The sequence below is a fragment of the Chlorocebus sabaeus genome, chromosome 8 (assembly GCF_047675955.1).
Source record: "Chlorocebus sabaeus isolate Y175 chromosome 8, mChlSab1.0.hap1, whole genome shotgun sequence".
In the NCBI taxonomy this organism is placed as follows: domain Eukaryota; kingdom Metazoa; phylum Chordata; class Mammalia; order Primates; family Cercopithecidae; genus Chlorocebus; species Chlorocebus sabaeus.
Window position 1 is genome coordinate 18,157,867 of NC_132911.1, and position 20,731 is coordinate 18,178,597.

The 20,731-nt window shown below is 41.3% G+C and overlaps 1 protein-coding gene across 7 annotated transcripts in view; it reads right to left on the bottom strand.

Moving 5' to 3' along the window:
• PSD3 (pleckstrin and Sec7 domain containing 3) overlaps positions 1-20,731 on the bottom strand; it is a 555,746-nt gene that overhangs the window by 136,685 nt on the left and 398,330 nt on the right. The window contains exon 1 of one of the 7 annotated variants that reach the window (XM_073017969.1): positions 13,037-13,424. The exons of the other annotated variants lie outside the window; for them this stretch is intronic. Within the exon in view, the coding sequence (XP_072874070.1) occupies positions 13,037-13,195 (159 nt within the window). The 5' untranslated portion in view covers positions 13,196-13,424. Of the gene's footprint in view, positions 1-13,036; positions 13,425-20,731 lie in introns of those variants that run through there. 7 annotated transcript variants of the gene reach the window in all.

Here is a 20,731-nt window from a genome sequence, read left to right on the forward strand (position 1 = left end):
CTAAAATTTGTCTAAAATTAAAATTTACTGGGGTGTTCTGTATTTTTATTTGTGAAATCTGGCAACCCTACGCCAGCCACAACTGAAATAGATGACGGACTGATTTTAGAGCCCATATTTTCATTCACGACTTTACACTCTTTTCATGTCCTTCCCAACATAGACTTGCCATGACTACATCAAAATCCTCTCCAGAAGAGTCTATGTATTCCACGAAGAAAAGGTATTCTCATTGAACTCACTGACGTACAGATAGGAAGATAGCAACATACATTATCAAAGCACCCTCATCTTTCTTTAATCTCATGTAGACATTAAATACAACCATCTAAAAAACATTATAAGAATGTGCTTTAATGCAGAAATCCAAGAGCCTAACACCTTGGAAAGAAGTTATGGGGGCCGGGCGCGGTGGCTCAAGCCTGTAATCCCAGCACTTTGGGAGGCCGAGACGGGCGGATCACGAGGTCAGGAGATCGAGACCATCCTGGCTAATACAGTGAAACCCCCACTCTACTAAAAACACAAAAAACTAGCCGGGCGAGGTGGCGGGCGCCTGTAGTCCCCGCTACTCGGGAGGCTGAGGCAGGAGAATGGCGTGAACCCGGGAGGCGGAGCTTGCAGTGAGCTGAGATCCGGCCACTGCACTCCAGCCCGGGCGACAGAGCAAGACTCCGTCTCAAAAAAAAAAAAAAAAAAAAAAGAAGTTATGCAGTTATGGTCTGAGTGAATAAAGGTTAATGTCCAAAGTATTCTTCAGCAGACGTAACTATTCTCCTGTGGGAGCACCATCATTCTAAAAGCCATTGTGTTCATAGTCATCTCCTGATTTTGTTTTTAACTTTTATACCCTGATCCTCTGAAACTGTAATTTATTAATTTATAAAGAAACTTGGCTAATTTAGACAGCTAAGCCATATCAATGAAAAACATAACCATTACCAGTATTTTCAACGAAGATTCTGGAATGTACTTGCTGAAATTTGTTATGTCCCTCTTGTTGGTAAGCCTTAACTGTTGGAAAGTAGCAGGAATGTACCATAATAAAAAATGCTATATGAGAACATAAGGAAAACAAAAATTTAAAGTGACCTTGTAAATATATGCAGTATTTTTTAAATACCCAAGAAAAATGATCAATAATATTTAATGACTATGGACATGATGAAGTTAATGTGCACAGTTTATTAAAAAAAATTTGCTGGGTAATAAGCAGAGCCCTTTCAAATAAATGGCCTGTTAAAAAAAACAATCCCTGGGGGACTTTGACATTTAGAGAGAATGCCAGGCCTGGCATTTGTTCCCTGTCATTTCCATGCATTAGACAAAGCAACAAAGACAAATCAAATGGAAATAGGTTTTATTCAAAACGATCAATACGAACAAATTAAATAATCTTATCCAGTGGATAGCAGGCTTCAAATTTCATAAACAGGAAAATTTGCAAAAGAAATTTTAGGGAACTACACAGAATTGTCAGTTTTTCGTTTTGCTAAGTGAGAAAATAATTTTTTAAAAGAAACAAAGCATGAACTACTATCAGTATTGCTGTATAAAAATAAGTTGCATGGACAATCTCATAAAAATAAGTTGCATGGACAACTGTTTCTCAAGAAAGGACCAGTCTTTCACTGATATTTTGCTATAGACCAAAACTCTGACAGCAACTAGCAGCAGAACGTGGTCAAGTCTGATAACTGCTAGAGTATAGTCTTAGAAGAGATGAAACCTTTTGCTTTTCTTAAAAAGTAGTCTCTATTACCTGGCATTTGTTAAACACAAAGTTAATTAAGATAAACAAAAGCCATTCTAGTCACTGAAAATTACTCCAGTCTCATATGTACCTATATATGCTGTCTATATTCCTTCTGATTCATTTAAAAATTTTTCTCAAGGCAATATACGTATATCATTTATATAATCAAAAATTACTAAAAGGTATGTAATACAAATAATCTTTTAACTTCACCTCTGATTCTTGCTGCTCAAAAGTAACCTCTCTCAATCTCTTTTTGTTTTTTTGACTACTGACTTTCTATTGCTGAACTCTGGAAAGAGAACATTTATTTAGTTCTCTTAACACAAACACACTCCCACCCACCCACCCACTCACCCACACCCACATACCCTGCCCTTCTCTTCCTTCCACTCCCATATTAAAATCATACCACAATCACAATTTGGAGGTTCATGAATTTTCAGTCCTCATAGTATTATGACTACACAGATATTATTCATGGGGTAGAACACTAGGCTATGTTTCCATTTTCTGTAAGATTTTTTATTTCCCTAGAGTTCATCATTATCTTATGTTGTTGTTGTTTACTCAGTTTTCTACGACTCTATCTCTATGTCAACTTCACACCCTCCAGCAGGCATTCCGTCAGTGCCATGGTTGGAAGCATATCTCTTGGCATCGTCTCTGCCCCCACTCCTCTAACCCGGTTGGTTTCTATCTCTGGCAGAGCTGTTGTCCCAGGCTTCCCCTTTGCCATCGTCCTGGGGATTCCCTCTCCCTCTCTGGTCTTAAATTTCCTGCCCACTGGACACCATGTCTTCTCTTTCACTTCTTCAAGTAACTGGAAAAAGTACATGAGAAAGTAGAGAGGGAGGAGACTCCCTGCTGTGAAACGTTTATACCTTTCACTGAATCCTGCTTTTTTCAATGTGGGGATCTCCCTGTGGGCCTCCATTGAACCTAATTTCGTAAGTTCAAAACCTCTGGGTTAAACTCATCAGAGAGAAAGAACAGCAAATGATAGGGTGGGCAGTGGGGCATGCTGGCTCACACCTGTGATCCCAACAATTCGGGAGGCCAAGGCTGGAGGATTGCTTGAGCCCAGAAGTTCAAGACCAGCCTGGGAAACAAAGCAAGACCCTACCTCTACAAAAAAATTAAAAAATTAGCCGGACATGGTGGTGTGTGCCTGTAGCTCCTGCTACTCTGGAAGCTGAGTACTCGGGAGGATCCCCTGAGCCCAGGAAGTTGAGGGTGCAGTTAGCTGTGATCATACCACTGCACTCCAGACTGGATGGAAGAGTGAAAGTTGTCTCAAAAAAGAAAACAAAATGGTGGGAGGAAGGGTATGCGGCTATCAAAGCAGGGGAGGGCATTCAGAAGGTCAATTTACTAATTTTAGAGGCTTTAAAGGGCTGTCCTCATTCAACTCACTGCTCTCAGAGGTAGCCAGTGGCCCCCGGTTCCTGGGCCTTTCCTGCATGCATTCTGTGGGGACAAACTGGTCTATTTCTTTCTTTGGTATGTGGGGTCCAATTTTTTCTGTGGAACTAAAATAGTCAACACGTCTATCCGGTTTCCATCTTTCAAAGTTTGCTGATGTTTTGACAAAATCCTCTCTCATTCTTTGTGTCCTTGAAGGTCTATGAGTCCTACTGTCATTTTAGTGGAGTTTAGGTGAGTGTAAAGATAAAAGTACATTGTTAGCTTAAACTCTAATTTAAGAGTTAAGTTTTTTGCTGTATCCAAATACCACTTAATCACAGTCTAAGAGATCACAGCAGGGGGCTGATGAGGCACAGAAAATCTCCTCAAAACACTGCCCAACCCTAGTAAGAGTACTGCGAATGGCCTTTCTATTTTACCTCTTTTTAAGAGAGTATATTAAGAAAGAGAAGTGTGGCCAGATGTAGTGTCTCATGTCTGTGATCCCAGCACTTTGGGTGGCCGAGGTGGGAGAAGCACCTGAGGTCGGGTGTTCAAGACCAGACTGGGCAACATTGTAAGTCCTCTGTCTCTACAAAAAAATTAAAATATTAGCCAGGAGTGGTGACATGTGCCTGTAGTGCTAGTTACTCAGGAAGCTGAGGCGTGAGGATTATATGAGGCCAGGATTTCAGGGCTACATTGAGCTACGTTCTCACTACTGCACTCCAGCTTGGGTGACACAGTTAGACCCTGCCTCCAATTAAAAAAAAAAAATGAAACAATAGGCCAGGTGTGGTGGCTCACGCTGGTAATCCCAGCACTTTGGGAGGCCAAGGCAGGAGGATCATGAGGTCAGGAGATCGAGACCATCCTGGCTAACACTGTGAAAGCCTGTCGCTACTAAAAATACAAAAAATTACCCGGGCGTGGCGGCAGGTGCCTGTAGTCCCAGCTACCAGGAGGCTGAGGCAGGAGAATGGCATGAACCCAGGAGGCAGAGCTTGCAGTGAGCCAAGATCGTGCCACTGCACTCCAGCCTGGGCGACAGAGCGGGACTGTCTCAAAATAAATAAATAAATAAATAAATAAAATAAAAAAATAAAAAAAAAATTAAAAAAGAAACGGTAAAAAAAGTGTCATAAATCTATACAAATCTGCTGGTACTTTATCTGTCCCTCTGAGTGACAGTCAATAGCTGCTTCTCTCAAAGTACTTTCCTGTATCTCTATGTCTAGTTAGGTAGGACCCCAAGCCTTTAGATTTACTTATGCTGGGAGATCTTAGAAGAAAACTGTAATGAAAAACTCAACAGGGATTCGTTCCCCTGTCATGAGTCACTGGGGTACCAGGATCTAGGGAAGGTCTTACTGCTTCCTGTAAACACCTCGGCCGGTCCCAGTGGATTTCTGAGGAGTAGAGCTGACGCTGACACCACCAAACTGCAGCTGAGTGCAAGGAGGAGATTAGACTGCTTCAGACAGCTACATAATCTAATTTATTTACTGTAATCAAACACACACTTGGCTCACCCGATTTGAATGTGGCAATAATGAGTACAGTAATGTTTCCAGTGTCTTGGGTGGCATTTCACGTTGTAAAACTTAACTGCAGGCTACAAACAATGGCATGTCATACGGGGAGTCAGGCTAGAGCTACAGCCTCAGCAAGCCCATTCGGAAAAATTGTGACATGAAGCATTTCAAAGAATCTACCTAGAAAAACAAATTCCACTGATATCAGGTGATCTACGTGCCCAAACAGGTACCATCAGAACACGGTACAGCGGCTTTAAAAAATAAAATAAAATCTGCTTGAATGATAGTTAAGGCAAAAGCTTAAGAATCTGAATTAAAATTAGTGTTAGAAGAGTAACTTCCATCATAAATTAGTATCATAAATTAACAAGCAGGAAGCCATCTTGCTCAGCTACTCCTGGTCTCTGCATCACTACGGATGAGTAAATAAAAAGTATTTTCCAAAAATCTCCTATTAGACTGTAAGCTGAATGCAATCCCTAAGCTCCAAACCAGTCATGATCTAACAACAGGTTGCAGAATATCTTGTCATCATACATACTCCCACACAGAAGCTCCTTATGGTTAACTTCAGGTTATCATGACGCTACGAAACTCCCTGATCTTTGGCAGTGACTATATTTAAAATGCAAGTATATGTATTTTTTCTCTTTCAACTCCTATCATTATTGCACAGATTTTTCTTTTTCCTTTCCCTGGATTCTGAAAACGATATTACATTAAGCTTGCCAGGAATGACAGCATGGACCAGCATTTTATCTACAATGTTCAAATACTGCATGGAAATTCTCAAACACCTGCTTTCGTACACCTTCCCCAGAAGAATGTGTTCAAATACAGCCTACTCATAAACGGAGGGGAGCAAGAATGCAGTATGGCATTGGGAGTCAGAGATGACACAGAACAGGAGTGGGACATGGTTTCTCCTTCATATATTTTTTTCTTCCTCTCTTCACAAAACCCACACCTCTACCTCACTGATGCTATACCCGCTAACCTTGAGGAATTTTGCCACACAAAGAAAATCACCATTCTTCTCTACTCTCATAATGTTTAAATATGCCTTTCACTTAGAGAATTCCAGAAACTGGTCTTAGGAGATTTAACACGAAACCAAGATTGTGGAGTGTCCCACCCAGAGTAGGAAATGCCGAACAGTTGATTTATAGCCTTATTGCTGCTGCCCAGAGCACCAAGAAACCCATCACTCGAGGTAACTATTACAACCAGACACGCTGACCTGCATACCCTACCCCTCTTGGTGCTTTGCCCAGCCTGTATACTTTAGCTCTGATAACAGTATCTGTGCTCTGCCTAATGAAAAAATCTCTACCAGCTTCCCCCCCCCCCACTCCCTGCAGAGCCAGTCAGAGAGAACCCTGTGCCTCACCTCTGCTGTCTCCCTTGTGCTTGAGCACAAGCCCTGATTTAAAAGGCTTGTCTGGGAAATCGGCCTGGCTCCATGTTAATTTCCATTAAATGGGAAGCCAAAGAGCCTACGGTTGTAATAGAGACACCCAAACCAAACACATCACCTACACTTCACTCAAGTGAAAATGGGTAATTAGTGATGGTGAAGATCTGCTGTTAATTATATTCAAGGGTCAAGAAATATCATTCTATCAGGACCATAGTTTGTTCAACATTTACTCCTAAATAATCATTTGAGCAACCTTAAAAAAAGACATTTATTCATGTGAAAGTACCAGCAGGATTTGAGAAATTCACAGACACAGAGGAACTGGAGGAAGGAGGGAAATTAAGAGGTGGGGGGCAAGGGGGAGCGCTAACAAACCAACCCAGTAACAAAAACCAGTGTCAGTTTGCTAGCTTTCCTAACAAAAATAAAACCAGGTCAGCGCAGTGGCTCACGCCTTAAATGCCAGCATTTTTGGAGGCCAAGGAGGTCAGATCACATGAGGCTAGGAATTAAAGACCAGCCTGGTCAACATGGCAAAACTCCATCTCTATTAAAAATAAAAAAAATAACTGGGTGTGGTGGTGCATGAGAATCACCTGAACCCAGGAGGAGGAGGTTACCGTGAGCCCAGGTCACGCCACTGCACTCTGGCCTAGGAGACAGAACAATATTGTGTAAGGAGTGAAAGATTTTATTTTGGGGCAAGTCTGACTCAAGTCATCCACTTAAGGGAATAAATAGCTATGGATGATGAAAACAATACAGATAATGAAAATCTGTAGAACTACGTCCCTGAAGAAGCCAGGTCTCTTTTTAAGATCTTCTTTGGCTAACGATCACATTAAAACATTAGAACACGTTGGCCAGGCGTAGTGGCTCACGCCTGTAATCTCAGCACTTTGGGAGGCCAAGGTGGGTGGATCACGAGGTCAGGGGATCGAGACCATCCTGGCTAACATGGGGAAACGCTGTCTCTACTAAAAATACAAAAAATTAGCTGGGCATGGCGGCGGGTGCCTGTAGTCCCAGCTACTCGGGAGGCTGAGGCAGGAGAACGGTGTGAATCCGGGAGGTGGAGCTTGCAGTGAGCCGAGATCAGGCCACTGCACTCCAGCCTGGGCAACACAGCGAGACTCCGTCTCAAAAACAAACAAACAAACAAACAAAAAACAAAAAAACCTCAAAACATTAGAACATGTTAGTCTGGCAGAATAATACCTGGAGGCAAAGTATAACTTCCTGGAACACAAGAAGTACAGAGTAAACACAGAAAAGCCAATAAAAGAAAAATACACTTCTGGAGATAAAATTGTTTTTATCTTTGCACTACCAGATTTACTTTGTTCAAGACACCGCCTCCCTAATTCCTTCATATGCCAGGATTAGAACTAGTGCAGGAAGATGCTGATATTTTGACCTAATAGTTTAAGTTGTTTAAAAAAAATTCTCCTTGGGAGCTCATTAGACTGAGGTAGCTCTGGCATTTTAAAGTTTTACATGAACAAACCAAAAGCCAATGTAAACAGTAAATGGAAACTAGAAAATATACCAATCAGAAGCCATCAACTTCTTTTAAAAAATTATTTTTCTTTCTCTCTGTGTATCATTCTTTCCACCAACTAACTTCCAGCCAATCAAAACTGTTCTCTTTGTCTTGCTTCTGCAAATACTATATAAAAGTTTTCCCGGCAGGGCGCAGCCGCTCATGCCTATAATCCCAACACTTTGGGGGGCCTAGGCGGGTGGATAACCTGAGGTTGGGAGTTCAAGACCAGCCTGACCAACATGGAGAAACCCCGTCTCTACTAAAAATACACAATCAGCCGAGTGTGGTGGCGCATGCCTGTAATCCCAGCTACTTGGGAGGCTGAGGCAGGAGAATCACTTGAATCTGGCAGGCAGAGGTTGCAGTGAGCCGTGATTGTGCCATTGCACTCTAGTCCAGGCAACAAGAGTGAAACTCCGGCTCCAAAAAAAAAAAAAAAAAAAAAAAAAAAAGGTTTTCCTTCTTGCACCTCTCATCAGAGTCCCAGCCCCTTGCGGTCTGGTACAATCCTAATTTATGCATCCCTGAATGCTCAAACTCTTGAAAATGTGTATGTGGTAAAGTTTTTCTTTTAACAAAGTCTATTCAGGTAAAGGATGAATTTATGAGGTTAAAAATGCTCTCCTTCAACTTAAGCATAACAAAAACATAGAGAGACATTTGCAGAAAAATTTTCATATTATGACTAAGAATCTTCTCCATTTTAATTAAAATAAGCAGGTATGAATGTCCTGTTTGACCAGAATCTCCTTCCCAGGCTCTCGCCTTAGTCTAAAGAACAAAAGTAATCTAGGAAGAAATGACAACGATCTGCAAGCCTGCCACCAAAACTTCAGGTTGCAAAGGGCCACCATAATGATTTCTTCAGGTTTCTTTGTGTATAGCTTTAAGTCACAGAGGGAGCAGTGATTAGCATTTATCTGACAATGTGAAGGAAACAGCAAGCAAAGCCTAAGTAGAATGGGGAGAATAGAGTTGATGGTGCCTTTCAACATTACTGCAACACATTTTTAGAAAGCAACGGATGAGGCACTTAGCAGAGCACAGGTTTGGAGTAAGGACTTCCATTTTCCTTTAATACGTTTATGGTTAACATCTCCTAGCCACGAAGAGATTTACTCAGAATACATATAAAACTCACCTTTGTTAAATCTAGCATCTAGCTCAGTCTTTAGGGTTCCTTCTACAGAGGAAATAATCCCATCAACCTTGGCAAGATTTCTAAAATTAACATTGTTCAGAACAAACATATCATTTTATCAAACCCCTGCATTTTACGATGAGTCTTGGGGAGATGAAGTAACTTCTCTAGGTGCACACTGCTACCTAGGAAGCAAAACCAGGGTAGCCCGCCAGGATGCAGCATCCCGACCGAGAAACCAACAGGCCAAAGTTTCACTATGCACCACCCAAAGTACCAGTAGTTTACTGGAAGTTCCTGAAATTTCGTTGTCACAGAAATTGGTTTCTTCGCTATATTACTGAATAAAAGCTTTAAATGGTTCACTTGAATCAACATTATTAACTAGAGATTTCTTGATCTACTCTCTAGCATCATGTTTATTCCCCAAAAAAATGCCTCAAGGATTCAGCCACGCATGTTATATTAATCCACTCATGTGACATTCACCTACAACAACATAAAGAAACAAAAACTGGTTGCGATTCCCCCTCACTTAAATGGTATCATGTAGTTTGGCAAGAGATGGGGAAGAAAAAAGTGTTTATTAACATGAACTTTTACAGATTTGTGTTTTAAATTGTAAGTTAAAAATTAATACCAAAATAATGTATATTTAACAAATATTTAGACTCATAAGAAGACTGTGGAAACGTCTGGGAGAAGCAAGGCTTAAATCAACATTTTCTAATAATGCGCATCCCAAATTCTGGAGTACAGATGGCTCTCTATATCCACGGGTTTTGAAACCCCGCCGACACCCGAATACCTGGGGCTGACTGTATTCTACTTTTAAGAAACTGTTTCTAAATTAGAAATCAATCAGAATCTAATTGATTCTAAAATGTTACTTCTGTCAAAGGCAGAGCAACCAGCTGGATCTGACAGCAGGAAGGTCTGCACTGCCCCCTCATGGCCAGAAGCCTTGCTGGTAACTCTTCCAATACCAGACACCCGATGAACAGTCGAGCTCAGTCAGACTTAATTAATTTTAATAATGAATGCTGGTCTCCACAAAACACATACATATTCTTCCCAAATATATTCATATTTGCATCCTGCCCATATTATGTGCTTCAGAGTTTGATACAAACATTATTATTGAGAAAAAGACAAAGCCACATTCTCTCTAGAGGAAATAGTAATATTTAAACACAGAATAAAGAAAAAAAGTCAACACAGGGAAGGGGGTTTTAAAGAAAATAACATCTATAAGCTGAATTTTAGTAGGTTAAATATTCTTTAGACGAGGTCAATATGATCCACAAAATATTGGAAAATTCCATTTTCTTACTTTAAAATAATTAGATCAAGAAAAGCCTTATAAGGTATTTCACTAAAATCAAAGGCAAAACTTCTAATCCTTTCAACGGTCCTTTAACACTTTTTTTTTTCAAATGAATGTGAATAAATCAGAGAACAAGTGAGGACCACAGATAACCAATATGTGAATAAAACCATTATGTATTTAATGGCCAAGAAAACAAGGTGGAAACATCAAAGATGTAAGTTTCAAAGAATACAAAACATGTAATTCCAACTCTGACAAGGAGAAGCAATTATTACACCTATTCTAGAAAGAGCCAGAGTTCTAGAAAGGTAACATTAAATCCCAGGAGCGAACCATGAGTTAATGGTATCTTATTTCCTACTGGTTGGGAAGATGAAGTGAGGGGGTGGAGAGAGGTGGCAAGGGGAACTTCTAATCATCAGATTAGACATCCTGCATTTTGGATGAAAGAGTCAGATAATCAAAAATGCTGTTTACATGATTAGCAAGAAGAAACACCAGCCGGGTGCAGTGGCTCATGTCTGTCATCCTAGCAATTTGGGAGGCAGAGGTGGAAGGACTGCTTGAGCCCAGGAGTTGGAGACCAACCTGGTCAACAGTGAGACATTGTCTCTGTTTAAAAAGAAGAAGAAGAAGAAGAAGAAACAATGATTTAAGGGCTAAAAAATACTACTAGATGTAAGATCAATGAAAATTATGATTAAAATTGGAGTAAAATGTGTAACTGTGGATAAAAATGGGAGAAGTGACACCTAAATCAACATTTTACACATGTCTATTATAGTATAATTAAGTTCAGTAATTTAGGGTACAAGCCTATCGTATTATTCAGTTTATTTCATTTAGGGACTATAAATTGCTAGTCAATGATTAGGGTCACTCTGATCGAATTTTCTATTCTACTGATTTTCTCTTAGCTCTAGTGTTCAATTTTAAGCAACCAGATAATCCTAAAAAAATCTCTTGTGAGATATTGAGAGCTTGGCTAGATCCTTCCACATACGGCTCAAAAAAATACTAATGATCTCTTAAAAACTGACTATTATCTTCAAGGTATCATGTGATGGTCTACTGACTACAATTCTTAGTAGTCAGAATTTAACTCCTGCACTGTTTGCAATATTAAAAAAAAAAAAAAAGTGCCTGGCCTTCTCTTGCACAGATACATATCATGTAAGAGTACCTGTACTGTGTGACAAACACATAGGATAGTAGAGAATCTTTTCATTTGGCATCTATGCTAGATTCCAACATTACACTACACAACCATAATTCTGGGTGAACCCACTAATATTACAACGTTTAAATTATCATGATGATAGGTAGTAGGACCACAACAGAGTTAAGGATGATGAGCTCTTAATTTCCCATAGCCTCTGACTGCATAGTATAGGTATACTTCACATCAAAACATCCAAAACAAAATCCAGAGATGTCTCTTAGTGCTCTTTACAGAAGCCAATTTTATAGCCATGTTGAGAATCACATACATGCTCACATACATTTATTTATTTAGGAATATGATAAACCGTTCCGGTCTATTTCAGCAGGAGACCACAGTCATCACACCACAGGCAGACTCATAACTGTTTCAGTAGAAGCCAACACATCCCTAGACAGGTCACATTAAAGGACTTTGAAGGCATGTTTCTTTCTAAAGATAAAGCTTTTTAAAAAACAGTGAGGAGTAAAAAGCCACATCTGAAGACTTACTGGAGCCAGGCAATTTGCTACTGATGGAGGGGGTCAGACTCCACTATGTCATAATGTAAGGGGGTGAATAGGAAGCCAATATATTTCTTAAAGTCACACTAAGGTATTTTGCCACCTGTCCCCTGCCAAATTTTGAGGGGAACCTGTTAATGCCAAAGTCTTTCAATCATGTTATGTCACACAGGGGACGGGGAGGTAGCAGAGGAGGAGGGCAGTGGGGAATGGTGGGAGGGTGAAGACAGCCTGATGTCACTCTCAGTGGGTCTAGATATAACCCCGAGAAGGCTGAAATGACACTGAGATCCATCTCCTGACACTCTCTCTGCACATTATCGAGCCCATGAATCTCCGTTATAGTCATCTCCATCTCCAGTCCTGGAGTTCTGTGATCCTATGATTCTATTATTCCATTTTTAAACCTGTGGAGTGGGAGTGTTTCTGAGTACCCTGCTCACACAGATGGTGGTGGGAAGAATCTCAAGAATATGTTGCATGTAGTAAATGCCCACTTCACTACGTAATCACTCCCTTCACATTTCACACGAACAAAGATTATATTATCTTCAAGACAGCTGCAAAAACACGAGTGGTTTCATGGCAGCATAGCATCAGCACATATATGTGTAAGGAACATGAAAGACGAAATTTCTCTTCATTACATATTCCTGGGGCTAACAACTCTAAACCTGACATGAATGTAGTATAACAGGACCAGGGTCACACTTGTACATCAGCTCCACAGACTGGGGGTTGGGGGGACACCAGGGGAGGAAAGGCAAAAGGAACTAACTGCAAGATAAAATCACACACAGTATCTCTATATTCCTGATGTTCTAAAAATACCCTGCACTGAAAAACCATTTGTCAAGGCAACCTTTCTCGGACCAAAAACAAGATCGATGTGCCAAACAACAGTTTCCCACAGTCATCTCATTTTGAGCACAGCTTTCACCCATCTCTTCCACAAACTCGCTCTTTACAAAACTGACCCACGCCACAACATCTCTGTATCTGGAGTTCAGGTCCCATCCCTTTCACCTGATAGCACCTGATTCTCTTAGAGCCATTTTATACTCCTCGTTACTTTCTCAGTCTGTCACCGCACATTAGACACTGCCAAAGACTATCCAATTCTGTTGCCCTGCCACACAGCTGTCAATAAGGTTGAATGTGGTATTTCTTTACCTTGTTCTCCTTAGCAGAAAACTCTGAGGAGTTGGAAATTTTCATGGACTTTGACCTGTGAGACTGCCGCCGGATAGAATCCTCTCGGGAGTATTTCACGGAACCTGAGGTCCTCACCCGTACCTTGCTGGCACTCTGGACACTATTCACGCCAATCATTTTCGAAGGTCAACTAAGGAAGGGGTTTGGAGAAATAAAAAGGCACTTTCCAACCGTTCCAAGGCTCTCACGCTGGAGGAACTCTGCGGGGTTGTGCCTGAGCAGCTCCTGAGCGCCGTGATCCGCGTTAGCTTAAGAAGCACCAGGCTGCCTCCCCCAGCATCTTCAACTACCCTGTTTGCAGCGAGTCTGATTGTTCCAGGCACAGCTCACGTCACTGGCTGCAAAGAGGAAAAAAAATGCAATCCACCCCTGCTACTCGTCTCTCTTTTCCACACACACACACACACACACACACACACACACACACACACCATTATATTCACACACTGGAACAAATGGCAATTGGCCAGGCAAGCAATTCATTAACATTCCAAATAGCAACACTATTTCTCTTGTGATATTGTGCAGTAAGCTCATTAACGCCAACAACAAAATAGAGATACCACAAATAAAAGTCTCAAGTAATCTCTAAGGCACCATGTGGGGTGGGAACGCAGCTGAATTTCCAAAAGGAGGAAAAAAAAATATGGATGGACGTCAAAAGGCTCAATTAATTACAGGCTAGTGAAACGATGCGAGACACAAAGGCATCTCAATGATCAATAATTTTCCTTTCTTTCCCGTTTCAGGCCACACACTGTTTGACAGCAATTCAAATTGTCTTGCCATTCTGAAGAATTAAATGCTTCTTGTGACCTTAGACTACGACAGCCAGATATTTAAACAGGAATTATGTCAGTGTGGATGGTAAATCCAGAATAAAGATGTTCTGCTACCTCTCTGGGAGACTGAGAAAATGACTAGGGGGTTAGCACAGGTTAACTTTCAATATGGCACAGAGTGAGACCAATAAAACTAACTCTGGGCAATAAGGAGCAAGCAGCTTTTCCAAAAGCCATCAACGTTCTGTCAGTGTACACAGCAACGTGCAAGCCTCTGAGTACGACTCACAAACTGGAGATTGCTAGAAAACAAGACCATTTTAGCTCCTGACACATGAAGTGAATTTTCAGCATACTACTCAGGATTGCAACGCCTCACTATCTGGCATCCCAGGGACAGAGGCTCAGCCACATAAGCGTGTTCTCCAGATAAAGGAGGCTTTCGTGTTAATATAAATAACAAAACCTAAACACTGTTTATAAAGACCACTCTGGGAAAAAAGGTTGGCCTCAATCCATCCCACCCCTCACATTTAAACTTTTCCTTTACAACTCAAGAATTTATACACTTTGTTTTTACAATGTACCAATGTTCAAATTTTGCAACGCACTAATGTTCTTGAGCATTATTTGAGGTAATTAATTTTTTAAAGATGTTTTAAAGTAATTGTTAAACTATAATGACTAAAGTTATGTTTTAAAGTCAGGAAACTGTTTCCCTCTACTGTCAACAGGCCCAGGCGAGGGTGATGTTTGAGCCTTGGGTTTTGTTGCATCCTCATGATAGGGGCTTTCTTCCCACCTCCTTCATATTTTCTAACTTTTCATTTCCTATTTTTAAAGCACTTGGTGCTTCTACTGTGCTATAAAGAAGACAAAGACATTAATATTGGTAAAATGTTACCATCTAAAATAATAATAGATTATAGGTTTTGGAAGATCTTGGGGACTCTCCTGTCCTTTGAGGTATATTTTCCTCTCTTAGGAAACTGAAGCTACTAAATAACTGTTTCTTAGAATTAAGAAAAATTCTGTAAAGTTAGTATTTTACAAAGCATGTTCCAAAGACATAAAACGTGGTGTACTGTAGCAGTAAAGTAAAACTGATAATTTGGAATAGACTTAGTTCTTCCTAACTTAAGCAGATGATGATTCTACAGGTAAAGATCTCCAGTTAACAAAAGTAAGCTTCAGGTGGAACCCAATAAGAAACTAGTACCATAATCAAGAGAAAAATTCACAAAGTCCAGTGTAAAAGACATGAGTGCCTGCCTCTGTGTGGGGATAAAGACAGAGCATGGGTTTAAAAGAAACAAGTCCTTCAGATATTTGTCAGTTATCATAATGAGGAGTTATAAAATATCTCCTGATAAACTTTATTTTCTTTTCTCCAACAAAACGGCTAGATTAAAAAACAAACAAACAAACAACAACAAAAACTAAAACCACATGCTAGCATGTACAGAAATGGAATCTGATACATGCCATTTCTGGGAGGTTTAGCAGAAGGACGCCATCTTTACCCAAAGACTGCGCAACTGACGCAACTGACGTTACTCCTGTACTGTCTCCACTAATAACCACTTTCATCGCTCTGTTTAACACCTAATACTTTACAGAAGCTACTTGTTCTCTTGTTTTGATTCTCAACTTGACAATTCTGCGAAGTGCGTTGAGGTAGTATTGCAATCCCTACTTTACAGACGAGGAAGGTGGGTTCAGGACGCTATCACAGAGCCGGCATTCACATTCTTGCATGAAGTATACAAGGAGCCATGCCGTGTCCCTCACAGTACAGCTGTCTGCATTGTCCTGTCCTTTTTAAACCTGCCATGAGCTTTTCTGCAAGTCAGGGACAGAAAGCTTTCTTCTGCTCCTGCCTTTTACTTTCTGTTCCAGAACACATATTTCTACATGGACAGAGTGAAGAGAACCACTACAATGCTGCTAGCAGTCTCACAGCAGATGACGCCTGTGACATATCTGAGTATGTCTCAAGAGGTACCTGAAAAAGTTGGCCACACCCCAGCATCCGGGGGCCCTTGGTGCTCAGACCTCATCCTACTGACCTAAACTTAATCCCCACCACTTCTCACTCTTCCTATCTTTGTCAGTCAGGCCTGACTATTCCAGGTGAGTGTGTGGGACTTTAGCTTCCACTCAGCCGATGCATTGAACACAAGCTTGCCTCCTTTCTGAAGCTTTCCAGAATGACCCTCCATCTGCTGTCATCCTGTCTGGAACTCTGTTGCCCCACTTTGATTCCCTACTAAGCTGGCTTCTCCTCATTCAGCAGTCAGCTCAGTATCTTTTTCCCAAAAGGACCTTCTGTAACCATCCTTCCTTAAACAGCAGCCCTGCTCCACCCTAACCATTCATTCACCACCAAAACCCCTACTTCTGTGACTTCAGGACACTCATAGCTGTTTGAAATCACCTGCATCTCAGAGCCCACAACAGAACCTGGTAATGAGTAGGAGCTCAATGATCACCTGTCAAATAAAGAAACTACTTTAAATATACAGCAAGTTTCCCTTCTCTATCGGCTCTCATGTCATTCAACTGTCTTTTAAAGAAAATATAGGACGGGTGCAGTGGCTCACTCCTGTCATCCCAGCACTTTGGGAGGCCAAGGCGGGCAGATCGCATGAGTCCAAGAGTTCAAGACCAGTCTGGGCAACACAATGAAAAACCCATCTCTACAAATAATACAAAAATTAGCCGGGCATAATGGTGAGCACCTGTGGTCCTGACTACTCCAGAGGCTGGGGTGGGAGGATCACCTGAGCCCAGGATGTCGAGGTTGTAGTGAGCTGTGATCATAAAACTGCACTCCAGCCTGGGTGACAGAGTGAGACCTTGTCGCAAAAAAAGAAAATTGAGCAGTTTTTTTTTTTCCTGAAAAAATGAGTACAGTAAATATAGAATGATTTTTTTCCCTAACTATATTAAAAAAATATGCAGTGAAATTTGTTTCCTTCCCATACCAGTTTCCTGTTCAGTCCCTCTGCCCAGAAACAAGAACTGTTCCCAGTTTCCTATGCATCCTTCCAGAGATAATGATAATCCATCCACATGTGTGTGTGTGCACGTGTGTGTGTGGGTTTGCATGTGTGCACTCGCCCATTCCTTTTCTTCTCATGGACTATAAATGGAAGCATGATATATATTTTTGCTATTTTTTTTTTTGAGATGGAGTCTCGCTCCATCGCCCAGGCTGGAGGGCAGTGGCATGATCTTGGCTCACTGTAACCTCTGCCTCCTGGGTTCAAGCAATTCTCCTTGCCTCAGTCTCCCAAGTAGCTGGAATTACAGGCACCCACCACCATGCCTGGATAATTTTTGTACTTTTTAGTAGAGATGGGGTTTCACCATGTTGGCCAGGCTGGTCTTAAACTCCTAACCTCAGGTGATCCACCCTCCTCTGCCTCCCAAAGTGAGTCACTACGCTTGGTCTATTTTTGCTATTTTTATTTTTATTTTAGAGATAGGGTCCTGTTCTGTCGCTCAGGCTGGAGTGCAGTGATGCAGCTATGAGCAAAGATCCTGGACTCAAGTGATCCTCGTGCCTGAGCCTCCCAAATAGCTAGGACTACAGGCATGAACCTGGAACAATCACGTCGGGCTTTTTTTTTGTTTTTTTTTTTGGTAGAAATAGGGTCTTGCCATGCTGCCCAGGCCAGTCTCAAACTCCTAGTCTCAAATGATACTCCTGCCTCGGCCTCCCAAAGTGCTGGGATTATGGGCGTGAGCCACTCTACCTGGCCTTCTTGCTATTTCTTGCTCTTTTATCCCTTATCAAAATCCTGTTACATGATCACATACAAAGTCACCTTACTCTTGTTAATAGCAGCATAGTATTCCAGCATGTGGATGTATCATATTTTATCAGGGTCTTATTATTGGACATTTAGTCTGCAATCTTCTGCTACAATAATGATGCAGTGAATAATATGCCTGCAATGTATGACATCCTAACGTTTAAACAATATGGTTTTCCAATTGTTTTCTGAACAAGTCTTATTTTCTTCCTCCTACATTATTTCTTATCACCCACAATCATGGTGTTAGGTACATATGGGGTTCACAAGTAGATTCAATATGAAATAATCACTTCAAAGACGTGTTTGATGACCCTGTCCTGCCCCATCTGGCTCTGAGGCCTTGACCACTGATAGACATGAGCCAGCCTGTACAGAGACAGCCGAGCCGGCTTGCTGTAAAATAAAAGCAGGCTTCCTGGAGAGAAGCAGCTGTTTAAATGTACAAAATAACTTTCCACAAAAGCTTTAGCAGAAAGCGAAGGTGACTTCCATAACACGTCAAAATAGCAGGAGAAATTTAATGAAGCAAACTAATTAAGTGGAAGGCTGGAAACTGGTGCTTCACCTTCTGATGCTTTCTCTAAGGACACCATTTGGTAGATAAGCCCTGAAAGGCTTCTAACAAGGGACCTGGTTATGGTCATCAGAAAAACTCTCTCAGCCTCTCAAAAGAGTACCAGAGAAATGAACTCAATACACGTTTTTGGTGTGTCTACTAGGTACCAGATGCTGGGGACACACAACACTGATACCATCAGGCCCCCAGCTTTGAGCAGCTCACATTCAGTCAGGGGTGGGAGGTAGAAAGAACAAGAAATGCTGTTGCCGTAATTATAATGATGAATATCTTCAGAGTATCAATGAACTGAAAGGCTTTCAGATCCCATGTGAAGTCAACAGGACATTGTCAAACGGCACCCAGGCAGATGCTTCTCTCTTTGCTAAGAAAATGTCATAGTACAATTAGGAGAAAGAGCTGAAGACTGAGGTATAAACTCTGCAGAGAAGCTAAAGTGGAAATGAATTATAAATACCAGTTGTCTAGAGGTACAATTAGCAGGATACCAAGAAGGACCGGGGAGGGAAGAGAGGCATGAGGCGTCAAGAGGAACTCAGCCTCAGCTTATTTTCAGAACAGAATGGCGGTTGTCACACTCAGTTATTTCAAAAGGCTCTCATGACTTTCCCTAGGTTCCCCACATTACATTTGCTTGTACTGAAACACAGTAAAGTGACAGAAGGCTGATTTGGGAGTGAGAGGGCCGGGGTTCACCAAGATTTTCTGTCCATGTTTGTCACGTGGCCCGACATATTCAAGAGGCTAGTGCTGCTGTTAAAAAGATGCTAATGATTAATTCTTTTCTAGACCATTCATTTGGACTTATGATTAGAGCTGCGAGAGGCCTCAGAAAGAATAATCTTCAATCTCTTCATTCTATAGATGACTCCTGAGACACAGAAACAAAGTGACTTGTGCAGGAGCGCTCATGACTATGAAGTGACCAAACTGAGACTTGTGCCCAGGTTTCTTAATTACCAATACAGAATTTTTTTTTTTTCCTCCTATGCTATTTGTTTCTTGAAAGCTAAATATTCCATGAACACACATCTTTTCAGACTGCATTAAGGCCGGAAAGGTTATCTTGAAATGGAAAGTTCAAGCCTGGGAGACTGACTCTAGAAGTGAAATACAGGCCAGTTACTCATAAGAACTACGAAAAGGAGACATGAAAAAAAATAAAAAATAAAAAATCAACTGTACCAATAGCGTAGGAACTGGTCTTGGAGTCCTGAAAAGCACGTGACAGCTCCCCATCCTTGACCTAGCAGGAGTGAGGTACGCATCCTTCCATTCTCTCAGTGCTATTCCTTTCCATGCAGTAACACAACTACGAAGCAAGTTAATCTTACAGAGAACGATAGCTACTACTGTCAAGGATACATAAACACACAAATAATCATGAGGAAAACAGATACAACAGATCAAAACTTACTGCTTTATTTTTCCTATCTCCTTCCAGGCCTTCCTAGCTAATACTTTTCTAGTCTAGGGATCTATTTTGAACCCCAGCAGATGGTAGCAGCCTAGCTGCTTCTAACACTCTATAACCCAGGACTAGATTCTTATTCCCCAGATGGTCCAGCCACATGAGGCCTGACACAGGCTGTACCGCATGACATCTGAGTCTGCACCAGAACCCTGTTGCCATGTGTCACTAACCTACCACCTTGATGGACACACCACTGCTTTCCTAAACGGGACTCAGACTCAGACCCAGAATAAACACTTGGCCTACAGTGCCGGGCTACCTCTTCCTCGCTGTCTGGTCCCTTATCCTTCAACCCCAGCTTGCTGAGCCAGTTTCACAGCCCCTTCCCTTTACTTCCCCTGCCCCTTTTCAGAAAGGTCCAATAAGGCTTGTCTTGACCCATCTCAATTGGACACAAAACTGCAAAGTTTTTTCTAGCAGTGGGGCTACGGATTTCCTTAGTCCGTAAGGCATCACTAGAATGTAACCTAAATCAATCTTAATGAACAACCACTAGAAGAATTGGCGGTTAGAAGTAAAAAAACAACCAAAAAAAAATCCTATGATTTGTACAACCTATAAGGACACATCACCTCACTCCAGCAGCCTTCAATCTTCCTGGAGCATCACATGCTTTTGGTTCCATCTGTTCCTTAAACATACAAAGCAACAGGATGGGGGAAAAATCTTTAAATAGAACCTTCTTACATTTCAAATGGAATAACATTCTTTAGGCAGGGGGAACACCCGTATAAGTGAAACAGTTTCAAACCTGAAAAAAAAAACTCAAGTTTTCCCCTCATGAACAAAACCAGTCATGTAAGATGTTTTAGACCAGAGTCATGCATAAGATTTGCTATTCAGAAGTACGGACAATGCAGAACAAAGACGGCCTCTGCGTGTTCATACACTTAACTCTGTATAGCTGACAATGCCACAGTCAGCTCAGACCTTTCCAACTATCATATGGAAAAGAAACACAAAACCATGAAGCTACAGGGCCTTCTGCAGAGTAGA